The sequence below is a fragment of the Balaenoptera borealis genome (assembly GCF_965194805.1).
Source record: "Balaenoptera borealis genome assembly, chromosome: 15".
Taxonomy (NCBI): Eukaryota; Metazoa; Chordata; class Mammalia; order Artiodactyla; family Balaenopteridae; genus Balaenoptera; species Balaenoptera borealis.
The window spans coordinates 73,686,271-73,709,681 of NC_138871.1; the positions used below are offsets into that span (position 1 = coordinate 73,686,271).

A 23,411-nucleotide genomic window follows, 5' to 3' on the forward strand; every position below is an offset into this window, starting at 1 on the left:
TATGTATTTGCCTGGGATGTGTGTAGACCTGGGTCTGAGACACTGAGCCAATGCAACACTGAGAGGTCTCTTGGGAGAAGGGACGAAAAGGCAGTGAGAGGCCAGTGGGCAAAACCAGACAGCTCACGGCGCTGTGCTTGGTCATCCAAAAGGCTGCAGGGAGACCTAGAAAGTGAAGAAGAACATTTTCTTGGTGCTGCACCGAAAACGCTTGGGCTTCCCTCTAAGATGTATATTTTTAAAGAGAGGTACACTAAGAAAACAGGCAATGACAACAATTTCAATAGATGGCAACCTTTTGGCCATTGTTTTCGTCAAGCAATTTACACAATGTTGTGTGTCCCTTACCTACTGTGCTTGTATTATTTTTACCTTTTACATTTTTAGAATAGTAAGTGTGCTCCTGAATGGCATGCAGTTTCAACCGAATGGTCTGAGTCAGGTTTGTGCCACGGTGTCATGGTTTGGTGTACTGTTACCTCCCCATCACTCAGGGACAGGAGCAGATGTGTCACACCTGCCCAGCTCTCTTCCTCTCGAAACTCATCCCCAGCCTCGAAAACTGAAAAGCCCTAGGGGTCAGCCCAACGGGACATGACTTTCCTAGCAAGACGGCACATGCTGGCTGTTTGAATAGTGATCAGGCAACAGGAAACTCGCCATTAATGTCTCTTACGATAGGAGAGAGAAAGGTTTACCAAGACTTCCTGGGCCCTGGGTGTGCACCGATTCCCCAGTTGGGGGTTAATGGCCCCCAAGTGCTTCCTCCCCAGATGAAAGCCCCTGAAGACCAAGGGGTCTTCACCTTGTGAGACCAGAATGGCCTTGGGGACTGAGGAAATGGACTCTCGCCCAAGATCCCGGATCCTTATAGCGCCATCACTGACGGGGGTGTGGGGGGCTAAAGAGCACAGCCAGCCCGAGGAAAGCCCAGGCTGTCTGGACTTTAGGTGTCAAGGGTTCAGAGAATGGACTTCACAGGCATAAATCAGTATAAACCACAAGCTGAACCTGTCTCCGATCAGGACGAGCCCTGAGAACCATTTGAGGAGAAGCGTGTGCGTGTAACTCTATGGTAGAGAAATCACAAGTCTGGGTCCCTGGCACTTATCTCAAACATTCTTCCTAAGATCTGGCATTTGTAGCACTACCTGCCTTCTGCTTGCCTCCTCTGCATCATTCTAACCGCCTCTAAAGGCCCAGGCCACACTGGCCTCTCTTTTCCAGCCCCTTAGCTCTTATTACTGCCCCCCGCCCAGCGGCCCCCTCAAGTGGAGTTCAGGCTCCTCCAGGGAGACCTCCATCCCTCCCAGCACTTGGCATGGTGTCTGGAACACTGTGGGCATCACCACAGGGCCTCATGTTCAGTAGGAGCTGAGACCTGTACAGGGCATGCAGCTGGCACACTGCCTCACATCTTTTGCCTGGGAGAAGCCAAGTGTGGGCTCTGCACACAGTAGGTGCCTAATACTACACATCAGTTGCTCAATAAATGCCTGGTGGTGCAGCACAGAGGGCGGTAACATGGCTCAAGCCTGTCAGTGGCTTCTGATTGTCAGTGGTCTAGAACCTAGTGGTCTTCCCTGCTGGTGTCTGCTTGGGCCACCACTCCTGAGAGAAACAAGGGCTTGGGACCAGGGCAGCTGGCTTCCTGCTGTGGGTCAGCACCATTTCCTGAAACCTCTGGAAAGGAAATGTTCCCTCCCTTTGCTCCCATTTGAAGAGCCCCCTCATTCCAGTCGGCACCTGGACTCCTCTGGCCCTGCCTGTCAGACAGTTAGGGCCGGAGTGGGATTTCTGACCTGGAAGTTGCTCAGCGGAGATTTGGGGCTGAAAGCCCATGTGCCACTCCCAGCTCAGTGAGGAGAGGGCCCAGGGAGTCTTACTCTGCCTGTGCCCTGTTGAGCAGTGGGGTCTGGAGAGGGACATACACAGGCTGGGGCTCACGGGCCACTTCCTGCTCCAAGCATGACACGATCTCTGGGTGGTCTAGCCGCCTTGCTGCATCTTTCCGCTTGCCTGGTTCATTCATTGTCAAATGATCTGTTAACAAAACTGTTAAGCCCTGGACAATCCTCCAATTAATGATTAACAAACCCCTCGAGGACAGAGCCCTGTGAAGGGAAGGAGGGCCTTCCAAGGCAGGCTGGGGGCAGGTACCATCCACGCGAGGAGGGAAGACCTCGTGTAGACGGACTTTCAAATTCCATAGGCTCTGAGACACCTGTTTCCTGGGGGAGAGTGTGTGTGTTGGCGTGGGGGCTGGAAAGGGGAAAGTTAGGGTGATGGTGGGACTGGGGGTTTGGTTCCAGATCTGTGTTGAGTGTTTTGTTAGCCAGATCTGGGAGATTATTTTGAACAACGTTGCTTTAAAAATAACGGAAATCTTGAGCCAAAGGGGCTTCAGACAGTATTCCCCCCCCAAAAAAAACTCCAGGATCCAGGATTCTTTAGAATTTACAGTGATCGTAGTAGTAACAACAGCTAACATTATTGTGAGCACACTATGTGCCAGGCACTGTGTTAAGACTTTACATACATTATTAAATCCTTAAAGCACATCTAAGAAGATGGCACTATTATTATCTCTATGTTACAAATAACTTAGAGGCTTAGAGATACCAGGTTTCTAGCCAAGTTCATTGGGTTAGTGGGTAGTGGAGTTTCAATTCTACCCAAGCAGTCTGGTGCAGAACCTGGGCTCCTGGCCACCTTCCATGCTTCCAGCCACATGCTCCTAACCCCCTCTTCACCTGCAGCCTTGGTTGGTTGGTCTGCATGAGTGACATAATTCTATTTGTCCCATCTATTGATATGGCCATGGAGGAGGACCCCTGAAATATCCTTGGCACCCCAATATCAAGCTGAATGTCAAAGGATGCTGAGAGCCCCTGTGGGTAGTTAGGAGGAGTCCTCCCAAGACAAATAGCTCCTGGAATTAGGGGGAAGTTCCCAGCCACGGGCTGGTTCCTTCTGGTTGTTATTGTGATGGTGGAGGATTGTAAAATGTTGTGATGAGAGAAGGCAATTTTCTTTTGTACAAAGTGGACCTCCGGGAACTAGGTACTTCGAACATCATGATGTTAAAGCAATCTCCTAAGACTCTGGAAGGCAAACTGGTTTTTGGCTTTTTCACATTACCCTGGGCCCCTAAAGGGCCATGGACACTGAAAGATGGTTCTGGTACCAGGAATGAAAATAATCATAGCAAATACTTTTATAGTAATTACAAAGTACTAGGCACTCTTCTAAGGGCTCTATGTAAAATAACTTGCTTAATCCTCACAACAGTAAGAAGCAGATTCTATTGTTATCCCCTTGATATAGATGAGGAAACTGAAGCAGAGTTTCAGATCCCATATGCTCAGGGGCAAGTATTTTGGTGGAGGTGCTTGGCTACAGGAGGAACTTTGAAATAGATGGACTTCTGTTCCCAGAAGCATGGGACAGGTATGGGGGGGTGACCATGAAGCTGCAGAATGAAGTCTCACACGGACTTTTCTATCTGCCCGGACCCTCAAGTACTAATCTGCTTTCACCACACGAAGGGAGGAGGTGGCTGGAGAGAAGTCACAGGACCTCGCTGGATAATTCCCAGCCCAGTGCTCTGTGCCTTCATCCCCGAACTCTTCTTGAGCATCCTTTAGTGCCAGGCACTGCCTTGGATACTGGGGGTGGAATGGGATGGAGTCTGTGCCTGCCCGCAACCCAGGGGCTCGCAGTCTAGTTGGGAGAATGGCCCAGGCAAACTGTATTGCAGGCGCTCAGCCAAGGCCCAGAGCACAGCTGGACAGGAGAGAACCCAGGCCGTGGAGTAGCTACAGGGCAGCCCGCGAGCAGAAGGGTAAGAGCTGAAGTGGGGTGGCCGGCAGGAGCCGGATCCCGAAGCACCATGTCAAGGGCTGGGTTCTGTCCTGAGAGCAGTGGGGCTGTTGGAGTCCTTCACCAGGGAGTGACAGGACCAAACCTGTGTTTTGGAAAGATCACTCTGGCTGCAGCATGGACTCTGGATGGGAGGGCTTGTACTGTGGGTCTGGTGATGCAGGCCTGGAGTGATGGCGGCCTGAAGGGAGGCGTGGGGTGGGGATGGAGAGGAGAGGACAATCCAGAGGAGGCAGAAGCAAAGGCGTTTCCAGACTCACTGCATACGGGCATGAGGACCACCACAGGCTTTGATTCTGGACTCCTGCCTGGATTCGTGGTGTCATTTCTGAGACAGAGACACAGGGAGAGCAGCTCTGTGGCAAGATGATTTCAGTTTGGACATTTTGTGTCTCTGGGCTAACCATGTGTGGGCAAACAGCGTTATCATGCATCCCCAGCTTCTTCCAGAATGTTTATTGAGGGAGCAGTATGCCCTGGCATGTCAGAGGCTGGCGCAGGGACAGGTGAGATCTGTGCTGGGTGCCAGGGCTGGGGGGAGCAGTCCTGAATCCCCCAGCCAGGTAGGTGACATCCCACTCCCTTTTAGGGATGGGGACGTGACATTCCCATTAAGCAGCTTGACCAGGGGCTGCCAGCCCTGTGAACAAACTTGGGCTTCTTGCATCTCCTCTGCACTGGGAAGAGGCCCCTGCTTTCTGCCCCTTCACCAGCTTCTCTCTCTGCTGAACTCCCCGGACCTGGGGCTTGTGTCGGCAGGAATAACTGTTTTGATGTCAAGTGGGTATAGTGCCATGTACGGTCAAGCCCACGATCTCATTCAATCCTCCTCTATGCCCGATGATGGTGGTACTATCATCACATTTTCAAGATGATGAAAGGAAGGCTCAGAGAGGTCAGAAGACTTGCCCCAGTCACACAGCTGTTCACTGTGTCTCAAAGTATCTTTACCAGATCCCGTCTTTGCCACTTGTGGAGGCCAGGGCAGCTGCTGTCCAAGCAGAAGGTGGCATGAGGACAGGCAGAGTTCCGCAGGGTGGAGGTCCAGGGGCAAGGGTGGGATGGGAGGAAATGCAAAACCCACAGGGAGGGGCTACACACACCCCACCGCATGACTCCCCAGCCCTGAGAATCCTCGTGGCCCCTCACCCTGGGCCTGTGAAATCTAAAGTCAAAAGCGACAAGCCTCTTCACTTCCGGTCAACTTGGACTTTGCTTTTCGGTTCAGAAGCAAGAGGGAGCAGGTGCATCCTGGCTTCTCTCTCCCTGACATGCAGGTGAAAATATAATAGCCTTTCTGCAGCTCACCACTAGGCCCAGCGTCTGGGGCTTTAGAGGGTCTCTGACCACCCTCCTGGCCACCAAAAATCCTTTGTGGAAGAAGGTAGGGGCTAGAAAGAATGACATCAACAGCTTGCACCTCTGCTGTGACACACACAGCTGGGCTCATGTGGTACCAGTGCAGTGACACTGGACTTCGACGGCTCACGAGGTCTGACGCTGGCCACCACCTCCGCCCGCAGATTAGCTCAGGGGTTCCAACGCAACAAGACCAACGGCTCAGGTATTTTATAACAGGATTCAAGTGGAACTAAATCGTTGTTCCCCTCTTATCACTTTGTACACATAAAATCTATTTTAATCAGCTTTCAATATATAATCTAAAAAAAAAATGAAAAGAAATCCTACAGATTCCTCCCACCCCCAAACTGTTCTTAGAGAAAGAAAGGTTTATCTTGTAAGTTTCTTAAGAAAAATCTATATGTGCTCATTGCATTGAAATAACACTCATTACAGTGAGCTGCATGCAAGCCGGCTTCTCTAGTCAAAGATGAGAGACAATTGCTTGACCTATTGCAAATCAAAAAGCATTTCCACACCACCTTTATTTTTCAACTGGTTAAGTTTTAAATGAAAGCCCCAGCGCCCTTTCTTGGTAAGGCAGACTCACAGAGCCCCAACCGAAATTTCAGCTCAGTCGATGGGAAGATAATTACAAGAAACAAAATGTGAAGTTTAAAATCAGGGCACTAATGAAGTCTAAAAATACCAGTGGCCCATCCTTCTGGCTGGCAAGACCTTTTCTTCATGGAGGGGATCTCTTCGTAATTACTCAGCCCCGTGAGAGGCCAGGTTGTCATGTCAAACAATAGTAGGAAAAATCACGGGACTTTAATGAGCTAGATCTCAAGGAGTTCTATGGTGGATCTTATTATAATGCTGGGCAAGCTTTCAAACAGAGAACAGGAGAAAAGGAAAGATCTTTTTTTTTTTTAAGTAGAGTTCTGACTAGTGTTGATGCTGTCACGCAGGGCCTCCTGGTTCCCGCTCGGAGCCAGCTGCCTGTCATTTAGGAGTGTGAAATCAATTGGGCTTCGGAGATGTAAAATCCCTAGGGGCAAAATTAAAAGTGACCCAAATCCAAACCCACGTGGTCTTGTCAGGAAGATGAGTCTCACATAGCAAGTTTCAAAGATTTGGTTTCAAAATTCAGGTTTCTTATTTAAAAAAATATGCAGGGCTTCCCTGGTGGCACAGTGGTTGAGAATCTGCCTGCCAATGCAGGGGACACGGGTTCGCGCCCTGGTCTGGGAAGATCCCACATGCCACGGAGCAAGTAGGCCCGTGAGCCACAACTACTGAGCCTGCGCGTCTGGAGCCTGTGCTCCGCAACAAAAGAGGCCACAATAGTGAGAGGCCCGCGCATCGCGATGAAGAGTAGCCCCCGCTTGCCGCAACTACAGGAAGCCCTAGCACAGAAACGAAGACCCAACATAGTAATCAATCAATCAATAAATAAATCTTTAAAAAAAAAAAAAATATGCAGTTGTTTGACATTAGATCTGACAGACAAATTATAGCTTTGGCAATCAAGGCTTTTAAGATTAGAAATGAAAGGAGAAATTACCTAAAAAAAAAAAAAAAAGGAAAAAACCCACCCAGGCTTGAGTTGGGAGGCATTTGTGTGTGCATGCTTCATTGTCTTTCTTCACCGTAAATATAAGGGGATAAATCAGCTGATGAGGGCCATAAGTAGAGAAGCAAGTTCAATGTAATTTCTGGGGAAACAACCAGCTCACCAGAAACCTATGAAAATCAGCATGATGGATGGGTCACCGGGTCACCGGCTGGAGCTGGGGGAATCTAGCTAGGTCGCCGGAAGGCGGGGCTGTGAACACTTTCTAGGCCCACACCATCCCTGGCCCTCACCTGGTGCTGAATATACACCATAGGGGCTGGAAGAGCACACCCCACTAGGGGCCCCCTCTTTACTCCCGTCCTGTGCGTGGGCTCAGGCCCACGATAGAGGATGGTTCACACCGTCTGATGATGTTACAGGCGTGGCTCTGTAAGGGCCTGCAGGCCCAGCGCCAACAGGGGCGCAGCAGGGACCTGCCTCTACCACCTATATCTTCTTGATCTTAGGGACTCAGATGCTTAACAGCGACCAGATGTGACGACGCCTGGCAGCTTCCGGGAGGTGGATCCCAGCTCGGTGCTAAGCCCTAAACCAGGGAGCGGCCCCGGCTGGGCCAGTTACCTTTTTACACAGAACAACTCCTTTTCTTAGGTGCATGCCTGACATTGGCAAGTCAGCAAGACCTTTGCTCAGTCCTAAGAGGCCCCCTGGCATGCGGCAGTGGGATGGGGTGGGGAGAGGGAAGCCCACCCAGTGCCTCAGGCTTTGGCACAGCCTTGGAAGCAGCCGGGACACCTAGTGCCCAGTGTGTCAGAGTTGGCGGCATATAAACTGGGAGTGAGTTTTTGTTTAAAGGGAGAGGGAGCTTAACCAAAACAATTCAAACAAACAAAAATCAATTTAGTCAACTTAAAAAAAAAAAAAAGATCTTAAGGCAAGAGTTTACCAAAATGTAGATGTAATTTTCTATAATTTTGTCATTTAAAACTAGTGTTGATTTCCAAAACAAAGGCAGTCAGGGGCGCAATCAGATTGGGAATTAAACCCAACAGAGATCTAGACATGGCTTTGGCGGTGTTGGGACGCTTGACAAGGCCTGGAAGCTGCTCGAAGGGATAAAGATAGAGAGCAGGCTGGACGAGCGTGGCTGGTTGGCGTCCTTGCTCTGCTAAGACTCTGCTTTGCAGGTGTCGCCACCCCCCCCACTCTGCCATCTCAAGTGGTTGTAAGTAGGGAGGCTGAGAAGTCACGCCCGAGATCCACACCTCCTAGACTATCTGCTCCCCTTTCAAAGGAGGCCTGGGTGCCCAGCAGGGCAGACCACCTGTTAAGTGTCCTCTTTCCCGCACCCAGATCCAGGGCTCGCGGGCCGCCCTCTCCATTCAGCGGGAGGAGAGGCCCGGCTGATTGGACCTGGAGGGGATAGACAAGCCTGGGGCAGATAAGCCCCACCAGCCTCAGCTGCGGCCCCCAGACCTCCCACTCCCCTCCTCATTCCAGCTGGCCAGATCCCTTAGACAGTCGTCAGGAGTGAGGCTGGTTTGCCGACGCCCTTTGCACTGACCCTCTGGCCGGCGCCCAGCCTAAAACCACATCCTGGTGTCCTCCCCCCACCGGCTCTGTTCTCGAGGATCTGCCTTGGAGCTCCCCTGAATGAAAACTGCCCTGGGCTCGGGGAAGAGGGGGTTAAATGAAGGCCAAGGCCGGACGTGCTCTTTCTTGGGGCCTCATAGAGCCACCCATGGGACCTCACAGAGCCAACATTCAGCTGGCTCAGGGTGGTCTGGGAGTGGCTCCTGGACCTCACCTCATGCCCCTGAGCTGCTCTCACCCAGCGGCACGGCAGTAGATGTTTTCCGGAGTGGGGACGGGGAACACAGACAGTTCATGTTCTGGCTGTCCTCATGAGTGGAAATGGAGAAGGCCCCCAAAGGGACTGTTCTGAGGGAGCCCTAAGCGGAGCAGAGGATGCCTGCTCATTCTGCACGTGGCCTGGCCTTGGGTCAGAGGGGAGAAGGGCCCAGGGCTCGGGCTGAAGGCGGAAGGCCCTGGACTTCGCAGGCTCTCCCCTCCCCTCCTCTTCCTGCGCGCTCACGTTTCCCCGCCTTCCTTGTCCTGCCCTCCACCTTCCCCTCTGCCTCCTTGGTCTGAGGCCAGGCTGCCTTTGGCAGGGAGCCCCACTGTAGCCTGGATGAAACCAGTGAGAGACTGCTGGAGAGCACGGAAGCCAGGAAGCAGACTGCTGTCCGCGCTGCGGTAGTGACCGTACAGGGAAGCACAGATGCGGGCACGCAGGAGCGTGTGGGCAGCAGGACTTACCTTTGGGGTGCCCGGGGTCGGTGAACTCATACTTCCCCACGCCAATGGTCCGTAGCATCTGCAGCCCGTGGGCCGAGTCTGACGTGGGGGGCCCATTGGTGGCAGGGGCACCGCCGGGGAGAGTGGCAGACGGCTGGGCCGGCGGCGGTGGAGGCAGCAGGGGCCCCGCCATGTGGCCATTGCCCACAGTGGTGGGTCCTGGGCGGGCCACCTGCCCGACGCCGGGCAGCGTGGAAACAGCCAGGGGCTGCGGGCTGGCATACAGGGCCTGGGCGGGCATGTTGACCACCACGCTGCTCAGTGGCTGAGAGGGCGGCTGTGGGAGTGAGTAGTGGCCTGGCATCAGCGGGAGCTGGGGCCCCACGTGGGGAGGCAGTGAAGGGGTCACCCCAATGACCGGGGCCTGGACGTTCACAGCCGGGCTGAAGGTGGGAGGCTGGGCCACTCCGTAGGAGTGTGCGATCAGGGCAGACTGGCTCCCGGCGGCCACTGTGGTCACCCACGGCCCTGTGCCTGCAAGGGAGATGGAAGAAATGTCACCCGCCAGTTACATCTTCACTCAACAAACACCGACTGTCCCTGGCCCTGGGCCGAGTGCCGGCGTCACAGAGGTGAACAAGAGGCCTGTGTCCGGGAGCTCACGGACTAAGAATCCGTGGTTACAGTGGCACAAAATAAGTGCTTTAGGAGTAGATAAACATGGCTGTGGGGTCTAAGAAGGGGGAGCATAACCTGCCAGGGAGAGGCTGAGAAGCAGCAAAGTAGAGAGGAGACAGTGGAGACCTTCCAAGAGACCTGGATTCACATCTTGGCTCGGCCACTTACTACCTAAGAGCCCTAGGCAGGTCGCTTATCATCTTTGAGACTCATTCTTCCTATCTGTCAAATGGAACTAGCAACACCCACCTCATAGGTCTCCCGGGAAGAACTGAATGATGAAGATGTATTTGACAAAAACTCCCCAAATTAGCAGAGTGTCTGGCATGCGTTACATGTTCCATAGATGTGGGTGTTTTTCCTTCCTTTCTGGAGAATCGCTGTCTGAGAAAGGTGTGGAGAAATCTGGATTGTGAAGATAGTAGGTGTTTGCTGGGCAAAAGGGGAGGGCCAGAGCCTGGAGCCCTGCAAAGGTTCTGTGATGCAGGAAGGGAGAGCCAGGGGTGGGGGCAGTGGGGGGAGGCTGGCAGGAGCTGCTCTCCACGGCCTTGCTGGGGGGCCAGGGTTTGTCCTAAGCAACCTCTGCATGGCCAGCCCTGGGGGAAACAAGAGAAGTCCATTTTGGCTGAACAAAGGGGTCGGTCACACCTCCTGAGACCCCAATTTAAGATGCAAAGCCAGCCGTGCCCAGGTCAGGCAGAGCAGGGCCTCCTGAGCTCAGCTGACATGGAGGTGACCCAAGTGGGCTTGTGAGTGAAGCTGGAAGATGCTGTGATCGGGAAGGTCAATCTGGGTCACCTCTGATGAATAAGTCTGGGTCTAGGACTCTGTCTTCTGAAGGCCACCTTGGTTGTCATGATGCCTGGAGTGGCGGCATAGTCTGAGGAAGGAGAGTGGGAACCAAGGGGTACTCAGGGCCACCAGCTCCAGAGGCTAGAAGGTGGGGCTTGGACCTCTCTCACAGAAGTACAATTTCGAGGCAGGGCAGGAGCCAAGAGGGTGGGGTGACTCCCTAACCACCAGTGCGTACTGTCTCTGAGGAGTTGTCCAAAGGGGGAGCCACTTGGCATGGTGGTGGAGAGCCAGGCTTGGCTTCAGACAGACGGCATTTTAGTCCCGGGTCTGCCCTCACTAGCTGAGTGACCTTAGGGCAAAGCCTTCCCCGAGTAGTTTCCTCATCTGCAGTGGGACAATAATGCCAACTTCGTAGTGTTGCTGTGAGCAGTGAGGTGACACACAGAACAAGTGTGGCACATAATAAATGTGCAACAAATAGTTTTGATTTCGATTATGAGAGAGGCTGGAGAAAACTAGAAGCCTGCAAATGTCAGTGAAGCAGTGCCAGCAAAATTATAGAACTGGCTGCTAAGGGGGATTGTCCCCAAGCCTGAAGAATAGGAGGTGGCATCAGTGTGAGCTAGCCTGGTGTCTTAAGGACAAGGCATGCCATCTGAAGCTCAGTCCTCTGCAGGACTGGCCAGGGAGCCTGGAAAAATGCATGAGAACTTCAGAGTACAGCTGGCGAGCTCTCAGATAACTCTGTGGTGAACATATAGAGAGGTAGGGCCACAGAGGTGATTGATTCGTGAGCCGGGCAATGGCCCAAAGGATGCTGGAGACATAAAGGGAGGTCTCTAGTGATATGCTCACCATTTTTTATCAATGATTTGGATGACAATATGGAAGACATGTGACCAAGTCTGCAGGAGACATCATATTGGGAAGGTTGGGTAAAGGTCAGTAATAAAAGCAGGCATCTAAAAGATGCTGAGAGTCATACAGGAAGATATTGACAAGGTCTTGCCCTTGGGTCCCCACACCCAGCTGCTTAAGCCAGATTGTGAGGAGATGGGCAGGGGTCAGAGTAGCCGCCTTGACAGTCTTGGGGTCTTACTGTTGAGACAGCATGCGACATGGCTACCAGCAGAGCAGAAGTGATGTGAGGCTGCAATGATCAAGGTAGAGGGGCTGAATGAAGGAGGTGCTACAGACCCCTCGTGGGTTCTTCGTGCCCTTCGTGGGCACTGAAGGATGCGGAAAGATGAACAATCCCCAAGAAGGTAAAGGGATTGGAAGCCCTGGGCTTGAGGGTGTGGCTGAAGACTTGGGGTGTTCGTCCTGCAGAAGACTTGGAGAGGGGATGAGCAGGGCTCTTCAGATATCTGTAGGGCTGTGGTGTGGATGGCCAAGCCCACGTGTTCTATGTATCCCAAGGGGAGGTCTGAGATCCAAGGGAGATAGCAGGGAAGGTTTTTGTTATGGTCAGAGCCGTGTAAAGAAGGCCTCCGGTGCTGTAGAAGGTGGTGAGCCCCCAGTCCCCGGGGTGGGGGAGCTTCTCAGTTCTCACGTAACTGTTGGCAAGGCAAGACCTCACTGGAACGGGTGATTTTAGAAATTTATGAATCAGAGTACTGAGGTTTAGGAATGACTAACTATTCAAAATAACTCGAAGCAGATTCAGAGTCACTCCTATAATGTCACTCTCACTCCCTTGTCCTTCCCAATATTTTCTTGAGAAAGGGGTAGAGACACAGCTACTGCCCAGGGAATTACACACAGTCACGCCCCACTCCCCCGCCCCCGTGCCCCTGCCCCCAGTGCAGCCTGAGCTCTGGGCTGCTGCAGGCCGTGGGTCAGGACCTGCTGAGGAGCTGGGGCACCCGGGAGGTCTCAGACACGTCTCGCCCTCCCCTCCGGCTCCCGGCGTAGGTGGCTCTGTCTGCCTGTAGTACACACCTGGATTGTCGCTCTCCCTCATCTGTTTGGAGGGCGGCTCATCAGTGTCCCAAGGCGTGGACTGATTGATGGGCGTCTGCCCCCACCGGATGCTGGTCGTGAGTCCCTGGGACTGACTGTCTGCTTTGGAGATGCCGGGGGCCTGGGGAGAAGCAGAGCAGGAGGGTGAGCACAGCCTGGTAACGGTCCTGCCCTGGCGCCCATCCCCCGCAGTACCCCCGCTGCCCGAGCCCCGGGGCCAGAGGCAGAGACCGGGCCCTGCACCCAGTACCACAGGAGAATGGCAGGGCGTTTTGGTGCAGTAGCAGCAGCCGTGGCCTCGGCTAGACTCCCGCCTCCAGGGACACCCAACCTAACCCGGTGCCTCCTCCACCACCCACTCTACCTGAGCCATCAAAACGGAACGAGCGCTCTGTGCTATGAGAAATGGCATCCCCCCAGTCCTTGGGTCATTAGTAAGCTGCAACAACATGCGCGGGCATGTGTTGAGCACCAACTGTATACTCAGCCCAGGCCCAGGACCACCATGTGCTCAGCCCTTTGACATGTGAGAGGACGGCTCTCCAAAGCATTACCGTCGGGCCCCATCCTGCTTCCACACCAGCCTCCGAGGCCCCAGACTTCCCACTCCACAGAGGAGGCGTGGGAGGGGGTGGACTGGGGCCCCTGGGAGGACAGTGCAGGTCCTGCTGCCAGGGCTGGAAGGCAGGGAGCATCTCCACTGGGACCTTCGGCTCCTCCCTGCAGGAAGCAGGCAGGCTCTCTGCTCCAGGATCTCACTTGCTAATTTAGATATTCAATGAGAAAACAAACCTCAGGGCGAAAACAAACATTAGGACAGCACTGGTCTCCCTGAGCTACCACCTTACCATGGAATATTATATAGGCAATAAAAATCATGTTTACTGGGCTTCCCTGGTGGCGCAGTGGTTAAGAATCCGGCTGCCAACGCAGGGGACACGGGTTTGAGCCTTGGTCTGGGAAGATCCCACATGCCGCGGAGCAACTAAACCAGTGTGCCACAACTACTGAGCCTGCGCTCTAGAGCCCACGAGCCACAACTACTGAAGCCCGTGCGCCTAGAGCCCGTGCTCCGCAACAAGGGAAGCCACCGCAATGAGAAGCCAGCGCACCGCAAAGAAGAGTAACCCCCGCTCACCGCAACTAGAGAAAAACCCGCGCGCAGCAACGAAGACCCAATGCAGCCAAAAGTAAAATAAATAAATTAAAAAAAAAAGTCTTTGGAGATTAAGACTTGTTTAAAAAAAAAAATCATGTTGACTAAGAATTCCTAATGAGATGGCAAAATGCTTATGCTATAATGTTAAATGAGAAAAGCAGGACATAAAATGACACGCATATAAACTTATCATGTAAAATAATATGTGCAGAAAGGAAAAATCCCAAAATATTAGCAGGAATGTCATTCTTAGGTGAAGGGATTAAGGGAAACTTTTATTCTTTTTGTCTATACTTCTCTGTATTTGCCAAATTTTCTACTGTGGCCATTACCATTATTTATAATATTATAATATTTATAATAAGCAAAAAAAAAAAATCCCCAAAACACATTGGATGGCCTGGTACTGGGATAACTGGGATGTGAGGGGGTGAGAGTCTCAAGAGAGATGGTTCCAGGAGCAGTGACCACAGCTTGCAGGAGTGTAGCCGCAGCCCAGCCAGGTTTGGGGACAGTCACAGAAGGGCAAAGGAGCCTCCAGGGTCATCTGCAGGCCTGTCTCAGGTGAGGCCACAGTGCTCTTGCCTCCTATTGGAAGCTAAGTCAGTGACCCAGCTGGTGGGGACAGCGCCCCTTTCTGGGCATCTCTGAGCGGCGGGACTGTCCTTGCCAGGCTGGCTGGAGCGTACTGGCAGGCGGGAGGGGGTATGGACTTACTGGGGCTTTGATGCCTTATGCAGATGACAAACAGTGCCTGTATCAGGGCCTGCTGGGAGAAGTGGGAGCGCATCCTATTAGGACCATAAGCTGCGCTGAGCTAATTGCATTAGGCCGTACTTTATCTCCGGCCTGCATTTCAGATGCTTCGCTTCTGTGAACAGTGCAGGAAACAAAGGAAAAGAGTTAATCTCCTGAGGAAAGAACAATTCTGCGGACAAGCTTCCTTATCAGAGGACTCTGCCCTGCTTCTGTCTGTGGGACAGATGAGAGCTTAGGGTAGGCGAGGAGGTTGGGGATTTAGCCACACTCACCAATAGTCTTAGGGAACTTATGAAACAAAAGCGTGGCTTCTACAGTGTTCTCTGAATAGACAGCTTTCCAGTGTGCCGCGTCTGCAGCCCCCTCTGTATTCCCAGGCTCTTGGGAAGCTGGTGGGCTCAGAGGTGCAGATGTTGCTTTTCCCACAATAAGAGGCATCTGGGGGGAAGAAGCCAATGTGATGTCCCATTCGGGGCCCTGTTTTGGGGTGAAGTTTGAATGGGGAGACCCCGGCCTCCTTACCCCTTCTGCCAGTAGGGGGTGCTGCAGCCCCCTCTCTGCGGCCTGGAATTCCCGGAGGCCTCCCAGGCCAGAGGCAGGTTTGGTTTTCCGGGTCCTCCTGCAGTTGCCTTTGTCCTGGCTGAATCAGCACCCAGGCCTGGTAACCTGACAGGGTGGGGAAGGGCTCTGTGAACTTGGAGGCCCTGGGCCTGGTCCTTAGAGCAGCCGCTGCCGCCAGAAGGGGTGGTCGGGGTCTCCTGCTTGAGAGCAGGTAATCAAACTCTAAAACTTCAGGTGTTCCGGGTTTTGCCCTAAAATTGGGGGAGTTTCTGAACTTGAAAAACTGCACACTTTTCCTCAGGCCCTTGATTCTAAAACACTCCTGCCAGCTCGCTCACTTGCGCCTTTGCTGGTCAGGGGGTTTGCTCTTCAGCACACTGGGCCCCTGCTCTGTGGCCGGCCCTGCCCAAACGGGGCCCCCTGGGCTGGGGACGGGCAGTCACTGAGACTCAGCCCTGCCCTCGAGGGGCTGCTCCCACCTATGAGTCACACTCCAGAAGGAAGCTGGGGGTGCAGGGGGTCCAGGGGGTACTGGGGCGGGCCCAGGGCTCCGGGGTGATTGAGCTGTGGCTACAACAGGCCTGCTCTCTGCCTGTGTCGTTCATGACTATGACAAGCGAGATCTTATGTACAAGAAAGAGGTTCTGCTGTGAGAAGGAAAGCAGCCTATTTTTTTTTTTTCTTTAGGGAAGATAAATAAGGACACTCATTCTATTTGGCACTAGCAACTTCTGAAGCTGTGAGCAACTTGTGGTTCAGGACTTTTTATTCATTTTATTGAAAAAAAGAAATGAACATTCCTCCCTTCACTCCCTCCAGAAAAAACACGGACACGGGTTGTGCGCTTCGCCGAGGCGCCTGGACGCCCAGGTGGTGAGGAATGTTGCAGCTGGTGATGTGAGTCAGCTTGGCCTGACCAGAGCCCTGTCCTCCTGCGAACGGGTTCCAGGCCCAAGGTAAACTCGAGGTTCCCAGGTTCTGGAGGCTTCTAGGGGACCGTGTGTGGGTTTGCGCCTCCAGCTTTGAACTTGGCTCCTACTAAGCCTTTCCGCCTTGGTTCAGAGTCCCCAGAAGTCCACAATTCCACCAAAGGCTCTCCAGGCTACCCCACTAGCCCAAATGCCAGGCCTCCTCGAGTTCCAGGGGGGGCTGCCAACTCAAGAATGTACAGACACCAACCAGGAGAACAGCCTGGGCCGGGGGGGAGGAGGGCAGGGCTGAGGGAGGCTCCCCTCTCCCCCTCCCACTGCCATCACGGAGGACATCACCGAAGCCACGAAGACATCTGGCCTTTCCCCAGTGTCCCTGGCCTTGCTTCTGCTCCAGTGACATGATGGCACTCGGCACAGAGAGGCAGCTGAAGAGAGCCCTCCTCCTGCCCGGCGCCTCTGAGTGGCCCTATCTGCCCATCATCGGCCCAAGCAGGCTTCTCTCTGCTTCCCTTTAATGAGATGCTAATGGGATGCATCATTAACGCAGCAGCTTTTAAACCCCAAGCTCTTGTAAATTTTCAAAGGTCACATTTGTATGGTGGCTGACAGCATCCTGCTTCTTTCAATGGCTGAAGAACACCAAGGACCCCGATCCTTCATGGATGACGCTCTCTGTGAGGGGCGCCATGGGCTGAAGCGCCTGCTGGTCGGGGGGCTGGGAAGCTCCACCTGCGACAAGCCCCCCGAGGCCCCTAGGCTGTGCTCTATCAGCGTGGGGAGAGCCAGTTACACGTCGCCTACAGAGCGGCACTGGGGACCCTGCTCCACTTAGGGGTTGGCGTGTGGGGCCGCAGGTGGTGCCCGGTGCGAAGATGCCTGTGCACCCGTGAAGCTGTGACAGCCCGGAAGGGCTGCTTTTGCTAATTTGTCCATCCAAAGGGAGCCCTTTTTTCTACTTTGCACAAGGGTGCCATATAGGCCAGCAGCATCCCAGGTGGTCAGGGAAATTTGAAAGATGATGGGATGGGACTTCCCGGGGCCTTGCCACGCCTCGCTTGCTCTCACCCCTTGCCCTGCACACATGAGGATCACAGCCTGGGGACACTGCCTTTCAGGGCCGGTACTGACCTGTACTGGTGGGTGGGCTCCATGATGGCAGGGACCCGCACGGTGCCTGGCCCAGCTCCTGCCGGCCTGGTGCAGGCGCCCAGGGAAGGCAAGGTCTCTGAGTTACAGTGTTGGCCAACAGTAGGAGTGTTCATCACTGTTGGTTCACGAGTGCATGAATGCATGGCCTACACTTCAGGAGAGGGAATGATGGGAGTAACAGAACAGAGATGTGGAATCACCTAGTGCACCTGGGAAGCCTGACACAATGAGTTCCTCTCACTGGGGAGATGACGTTTCCAGACCGTGGAGGCCTCGTGTGCTGGGACCCCCAACACCATTGCCCTGAGCGCTGCTGGAGGCTGCCTGGAGGCCTAATACCCCAATCTGCTGACCCCTCGCCCAGTGCCTGAGCATAGTCGGGGATGTGGGATGCTGAGGTTGACTCCTGCCTCGACGGGGCTGCTGGAAAAAACCAGAACTCAGCTTCTTCCACTGTTCACCCAAGGACGTCAGAAGAGAGTGCATCAATGGAGCCTGGAAGTTAGGGAGAGCTGACGTTGGACCACAAAAGCTGGGCAGGGTTCAACAGGGGATGATTCTGGCCAAGGTCGCCACCAAAGGACCCCACAGCAGCTGGTGCATTTGCAGTGGACAGAGCCAGGCTCCAGGGTCCACTTCCGGGGCTCACGTGGGCCTCCTCTCAGGGGAATGACAGTGCCAGCGTCCAAGTCCTTCTCCTGCCCATGAACCTGCCTCCACAGATTGGAACCTGCAAGTCGTGACACTCTTGTCACTCATGTGGTGTGACAGTGTTAGCAGGGACTGCCATCTGCTGAGCATTCCTGAGTACAGCTGCCCCTATCCCTCACAGCAGTGAGCCCCTTCTCCCAAGGGAGCCCAGAGTCCCCCCCCCAGCCCTCACCTCGCTTTAATCGATCAGACAATACTCCCATGCTCACTCTGGGCCATAAGTACCACTGGACACCAAGGCACACCCCAGCCGGGTGGGGGGTTGGGAAATGGTCTGTGATGAAAAGAGAAGCAGCAGGGAGGACAGTAGTGGGAAGCCTGGAGCTGACTACACTCTGAGCTTCACCTGCAGCCTCATTTTTATCTCACCGCTTCCCGTGATTCCCACCTAATTTGGGAAAGACAAGCTTTGGTGAGATATCCCCACAACCCCTGGCTCTGGATTCTGAGAGCTCCTTCTGCCGAGGGACTGCTGATGTGGCCTGAGCCCTGCAGTGGACCTTCGGCAATTTTTTTCCTGACTGCCTGGCACCTTTTGAACACCCCCATCTTGCCCCATCTTGAGGTGGAAGCCAGAACACGTGCTCTGCCAGCTTCCCTTGCGGCTGGAGCACAGGCACGTGCCCGCCCGCTCAGACACACAGGGGTGAGGTTTCGGTCTGGGGGTCGGGCAGGGTGGGGAAGCCAGCACAGCTCCGAGTCCGCGCTCTGCAGAGGCTGGTAGCAGAGGCACACGGATTTGGGAGCACGAGCATGATGCAGGCTCTGGTGTCCTGGGCCCAGCATCAGTGGTGAATGCTCTCATCTCCTTTTTCTTCTTACTCTGAAGCATTCTCAGGGCTCCTCTTGCAGGTTCCCACAGGGCTCCTAGCAGACATGAATGCCCAGGCATCTCTGACCACCAAACCCTGGGTTGCCCTGGGAATCAGCTCCTGGAGGCTTGCCAGCTCCAGGGCTGAGCATAGCTGGGCAGACTGCTCCCTGAAAAGAGTGGATGTTTCACCTCCTTTTCAGCATCCCTCTTCCTGCAAGGCACTTAGGGGCTTCACGGTGCCCAGGTCCACCTGTGGGGACTGACAGAGGCCAGCTTTTGGTAAACTTATTCAGACTGGGGTGTTGGGAACCTCCCAGGGGCCCTCACACTACAAAGGTGAAAGCCCAGGAAAGCAATTCTTACGTAAAGGAACGGTGTTGTAATGGTGGAAATTCAGGCTGGGGGTAAGGGAGAGAGATTTTGGTGTCTGAGTTTTTTAGATTACAGCTCCAGGGTTTATACCTAGATGTCTGGCTTTTTAGGACTTGCAGGTTATCCATGAGAGCATGGCTTCCAAGATCACACAGGTAGAGCATGGACCGCCTCTATGGCAGGGGCCCTCTGACTTGTGTGAGTGCACATAAGAAGATTCCGGGGGGCAGGGTGTTAAGGATTCAGGCTTCAGGACCCCACCTTTAGAGCTTTTGATTCTGTAGGTCTAGGGGGGACCCCAAAATGTGGTTCCTTAACAAGACTACCAGGTGATGCAGGCTATGGACCTCACTCTGGTGGGGGTAAGGACAGTCTTGACGTTCAAGTTCTCAGACCCGTGTGCCCCAATGTGGGGAACCTAGGAGCTGATCCTGCTGGGCAGGTCCCGATCGGGACAGACTTTTTGGTCCTGCTCATGTGGCTCATGGGAGCCAGACAGGTGACACCGTCTTCATGGACCCCTGTTCCCAGCATAGGTTCTAGGGGTCAGAAAAACGTGTTGACAGACACCAAAGCTGTAAGTCTGTGACCTCTGGGAAGAGCAAATGACATTTATGGGTCTCTCAGTTCTCATTTCATGATTGCTACTGAACTACAAACAAGAAAATAATCGCAGTTAAATCCCCACTTGGGGCCGGAGGAGGCTCTCCTGAGCCCCTCCTGCCCTCATTAAACAGGCTGCCCTCTCTGGCCCCCTGAACCCAGGCCGCGCCCTCGGCACCCGCTTCGGTGCAGCGCCATAATGCGCTCTGGAGCCCGATGAAATTTCTAATAATACTAACCAATGATGTGTTAAATTGAGACACTTCTGGCTCACATTCTGGAAACTGCACGATGGTTTAAAGGACCAGTGCTTACCTTTCTCTATCAATTTGCTGCTAAATTACTGCTTTCGGAGCAACTTACAGAAAAGTAATTCTTTATTTAAATTTTAATTTCAAACTTGTCATTTTAAATATATATTCAGATTCCAATCATATTCTGGAATATGATGATGTCTCTGGAGGGCAAGTGTTCCTACCAGGAGCTGGGTGGGGGCAGAGGATGTGATGGGAGGATGGGTAAGGGAGCAGAGAAAGCAGGTCTCCACCCCAGGGGGCAGTGTGGCGAGGGTCACCATGTGCTGGGGTGGGAGACAGCACTACAGAGGCCCGTGGTCAGCCTCTAACCTGGCCCTGCGATCCCAGGCAAATACTTTCAGTGGAAACCACCAAGCACTTCCTGTGCCCTCTTTCTCTTACTGAATCACCATGAGGACACAACAGACCCCAGCCATGAATGGATTCAGGCACAGATGAGGTGGGGCTGCCCTGCTTGCCCCCATCCTAATGGCTCACGTTTATTGAGCACCCTCTACATGCCAGGCATGGGCAGGATGTGATTTCTTTCCCTGAGGAAATCTGTGTTCTCACCTTCATTTTACAGATGAGAGTAAGAAGGCCCAGAGAACTTCAATGACAGCTACAGCCTGCCAGGCTTGGGGCGCTAAGCGAGGCCTGTTCTATCCTAAGACCCTCAGAAATGCTCTGTGATGGCTGGAATGTTCCCAGGCCCCCCCTGCTGTGGTTGACAACTCCATAAATGGGCGTAGTCCTATCAAGCCCGTGCCTTGGGCCCGTACCCACACTACCCTTTTGGGGTTACACTTAGAATCCCTCCTCTGGTGTCACAGGAGTACCAGCCATGGCCTCTCCTTCTCCCACCGTGTCCAGCCCAAGTGGGCCTCCTGCTCTGACCCCGACAGCACCCTGGGGTTGGGGGGCCAGATCCACTGGTCCTTCCATCATCTCTCCCACTCCCTCAGACACCCAGACCCTAACCCACCACTGACATGTTCCACCAACCCCTGCCAGTGAGGTCTCGGCCCTCTCCAATGGGGCCAGTTCTTCAGTCTCAGACCAGGGCAGCACAGACTGACATCTCCGCCCTTCTCCAAAGCCAGCAATGCACTCCCACCCTTCATGTCCCCTCTCCCTCCCTCTGATCAGCCCCTTCCCCTTGGCTGTCCATCACGGGCACTGAAAAATCCTTGTTCGACCCCTTCACCTGCCATTCCAGCATCCATCTACCTTCCCTGTCCCCCCTCCACCTTTTGTGGTCACCCCCTCCATGGGATTCAGGACACCTGGTACCCACTCCTGTTTCCCCTCAGTTTTCACTGTTTAACTCTTCCCACCCCTGCACTTCAGTGAAACCATCCCCTTTAAATGGACAGTCATCCCCTATTGCCAAACCCAGTAGCGTTTCCCCCTGCTCTCTCTGATTCCTAACACCAGCTTCCTCCTCCTTCCTACTTGAAACTCTTCCCTTCAGTTTCTGTACCAATGCTTTTTCTGGTTGCTGTGTTGTTCACTGGCCTCTTCTCTTGCTGGTTCTCCAGCATGGATGTGTTCCAGGGCTCACACCAGTGTCGCTCTGGCTCTGGCCCCTTCTCTCAGGTCCATTTGGGCCCTATCTTCTTTCATAATTATTTTTCTGATATGAAACATCTGTGTGGTAGCCATCATCTCTGGTAGAACCCAGCTTCCTATAGTATTCTGGAAGTATGTTTGCTATTCCCTGTTCCAACATCAAAGTCTATACCTTGGAAACATTTTTGCTGAAAGATCAGCTCAGATGGCCTCCCTTGCAAATGTAAAGCAACTGCGGCTGGGGCTGGTTTTTGCGCCGTGCTCCCTCGTGTGCCCTGTCCAGGCCCCCAGCCCCTTCCCCCAGACCCCCTCCCAGTGGATGGGCCCCACGGACAAAAGAAATGATAAATCTGGTGGAACCTTACAACTCAAAGCTTTCAACTTTCCTCTAACGACGTTTAACGGAAAACTTCTTAGTCCCATTTCCAAGTAACTTTTCATCCATTACAAAACCCCACAAAATTTTCAAAGGGGCTTTGAAATAAGATCACCTAGAAAATAAAAGCCCATCACAAACGAAAGTCTTTGAAAAGAAAGAGGCCTTTCCTGTGCTTCAGCTCCCCTCTGATATCAGTTTCCCTTTCATTCTGCTGAAAGGTGCAGGGCAGGCCTGGCCCTCAGCAGACGCCTGTGATGTGAGGGAGCCAGTGGCCCAGACGGATGGATGGGGACGAGGAGGAGAGTGAGGGACACCTGTTCGCAGCGCTGGGCCAGGCCTTTCATCGCCCCCTTCAATTGGCCCTCACGGCTCCCCTGACAGCTGTGTTCCTTGGAACCTGCCTGGCCTGCTCAGAGGCCCAGCTGCCCTGCTTGTTCCCGCTCAGCTCCACACTGGTGACAGCGCAGCTCCCTCCGGAGCACAGAGACCCATCTTCATTCTTGTCGCCAGAGTGGGCGGGAAGGTAGGCGAGGCAGGGGCGGCCCTGCTCTGATCTGTGGTGGACGTTTCCCAGATGCTGGCCCTGCAGGCGAGGACTCTGGGACCACCCCTCGACCTCCCAGCCTCAGAGCCTGTGACCCGCTCGTCCTCCCAGGGGGTTGGCTCCAGACTCACAGACACACATCACACAAGAGCCACGTCAGGAGCCTTTGTTATCTTCAGATTTGAAATCCTCAGTGAGTCTGGCGAGGAAAAGTCCTCCGCACAGGGCAGCTGAGCTGAGAGTGGGTGCGGGGATACGCGTGGGTCTGTTGCTGACCCGGCCGGGCCCTCAGACGCCTGTGCTCTGAGCGCCCGATATTCATTTGGGACCAGGCCTTCCTGGAGTTGGCTCTGAACCACCCCGGGCGGGGGAAGCAGCAGGCTCTCAAGAACGGCTTGGCCAGGGGCCAGCCTGGGCCCTCTGCACCCCAAGGCCCTCCCAGCCCCTCCCCAGAGAGCATTCTAGGACAAACTGTGCTTTCCTCGCGTGGAGGACCCACTGGAGCCAGAAAGAACCCCAAGAATGAGCACTAGCCGAATGTCTGCGGCTTCCCTGGGGTCCTTTCTTCAACAAACACCTGACACTCCTATTCAAATCCACCGTCCACCTTTTGAGTCGTGGGTCTGGATGGAGTACCTTGTTTGTTGTTACAGACAAAGGCTCGCCGGCGAGAGGGAACAGTTCTGACTTCTGAGCCCTCTGCCTTGTGACTCTCTGGGCAGAAATCGACTGAGAGCTTGACTCTCACGCCTGGTAAGACGGTCCTGACACAGACATCTTCGGCGAAGATGTTAGAAGCCTAATAAGAGAGAGGATTGTGGCAGGGCCACCCCGAGGCCAGGCAGGACAAAGAAACAAACAACATAGCACAAATGTCGCTGCGAGGCGGCTCCTCAGACGGGGTGGCACAGCTGAAGGAGCTGTTTTCCTGCCAGGACTTCAAGACTCATGGAAGCAAGTCAGTGCCCGAGTGTGCGTCTCAGCACTGGAGCCTAGATTCCGAGGCAGTATAGGGCTGGGAGCCC

At 53.9% G+C, this 23,411-nt stretch overlaps 1 protein-coding gene across 5 annotated transcripts in view; it reads right to left on the bottom strand.

Moving 5' to 3' along the window:
- KLHL29 (kelch like family member 29) overlaps window positions 1-23,411 on the bottom strand; it is a 311,889-nt gene that overhangs the window by 55,476 nt on the left and 233,002 nt on the right. For all 5 annotated transcript variants that reach the window (XM_082358424.1, XM_082358423.1, XM_082358422.1 and 2 more), the window contains 2 exons: window positions 12,515-12,656; window positions 9,122-9,634 (listed from right to left, as the gene is read on the bottom strand). In XM_082358424.1, coding sequence (XP_082214550.1) covers window positions 9,122-9,634; window positions 12,515-12,656 — 655 coding nt within the window. The remainder of the gene's footprint in view (window positions 1-9,121; window positions 9,635-12,514; window positions 12,657-23,411) is intronic.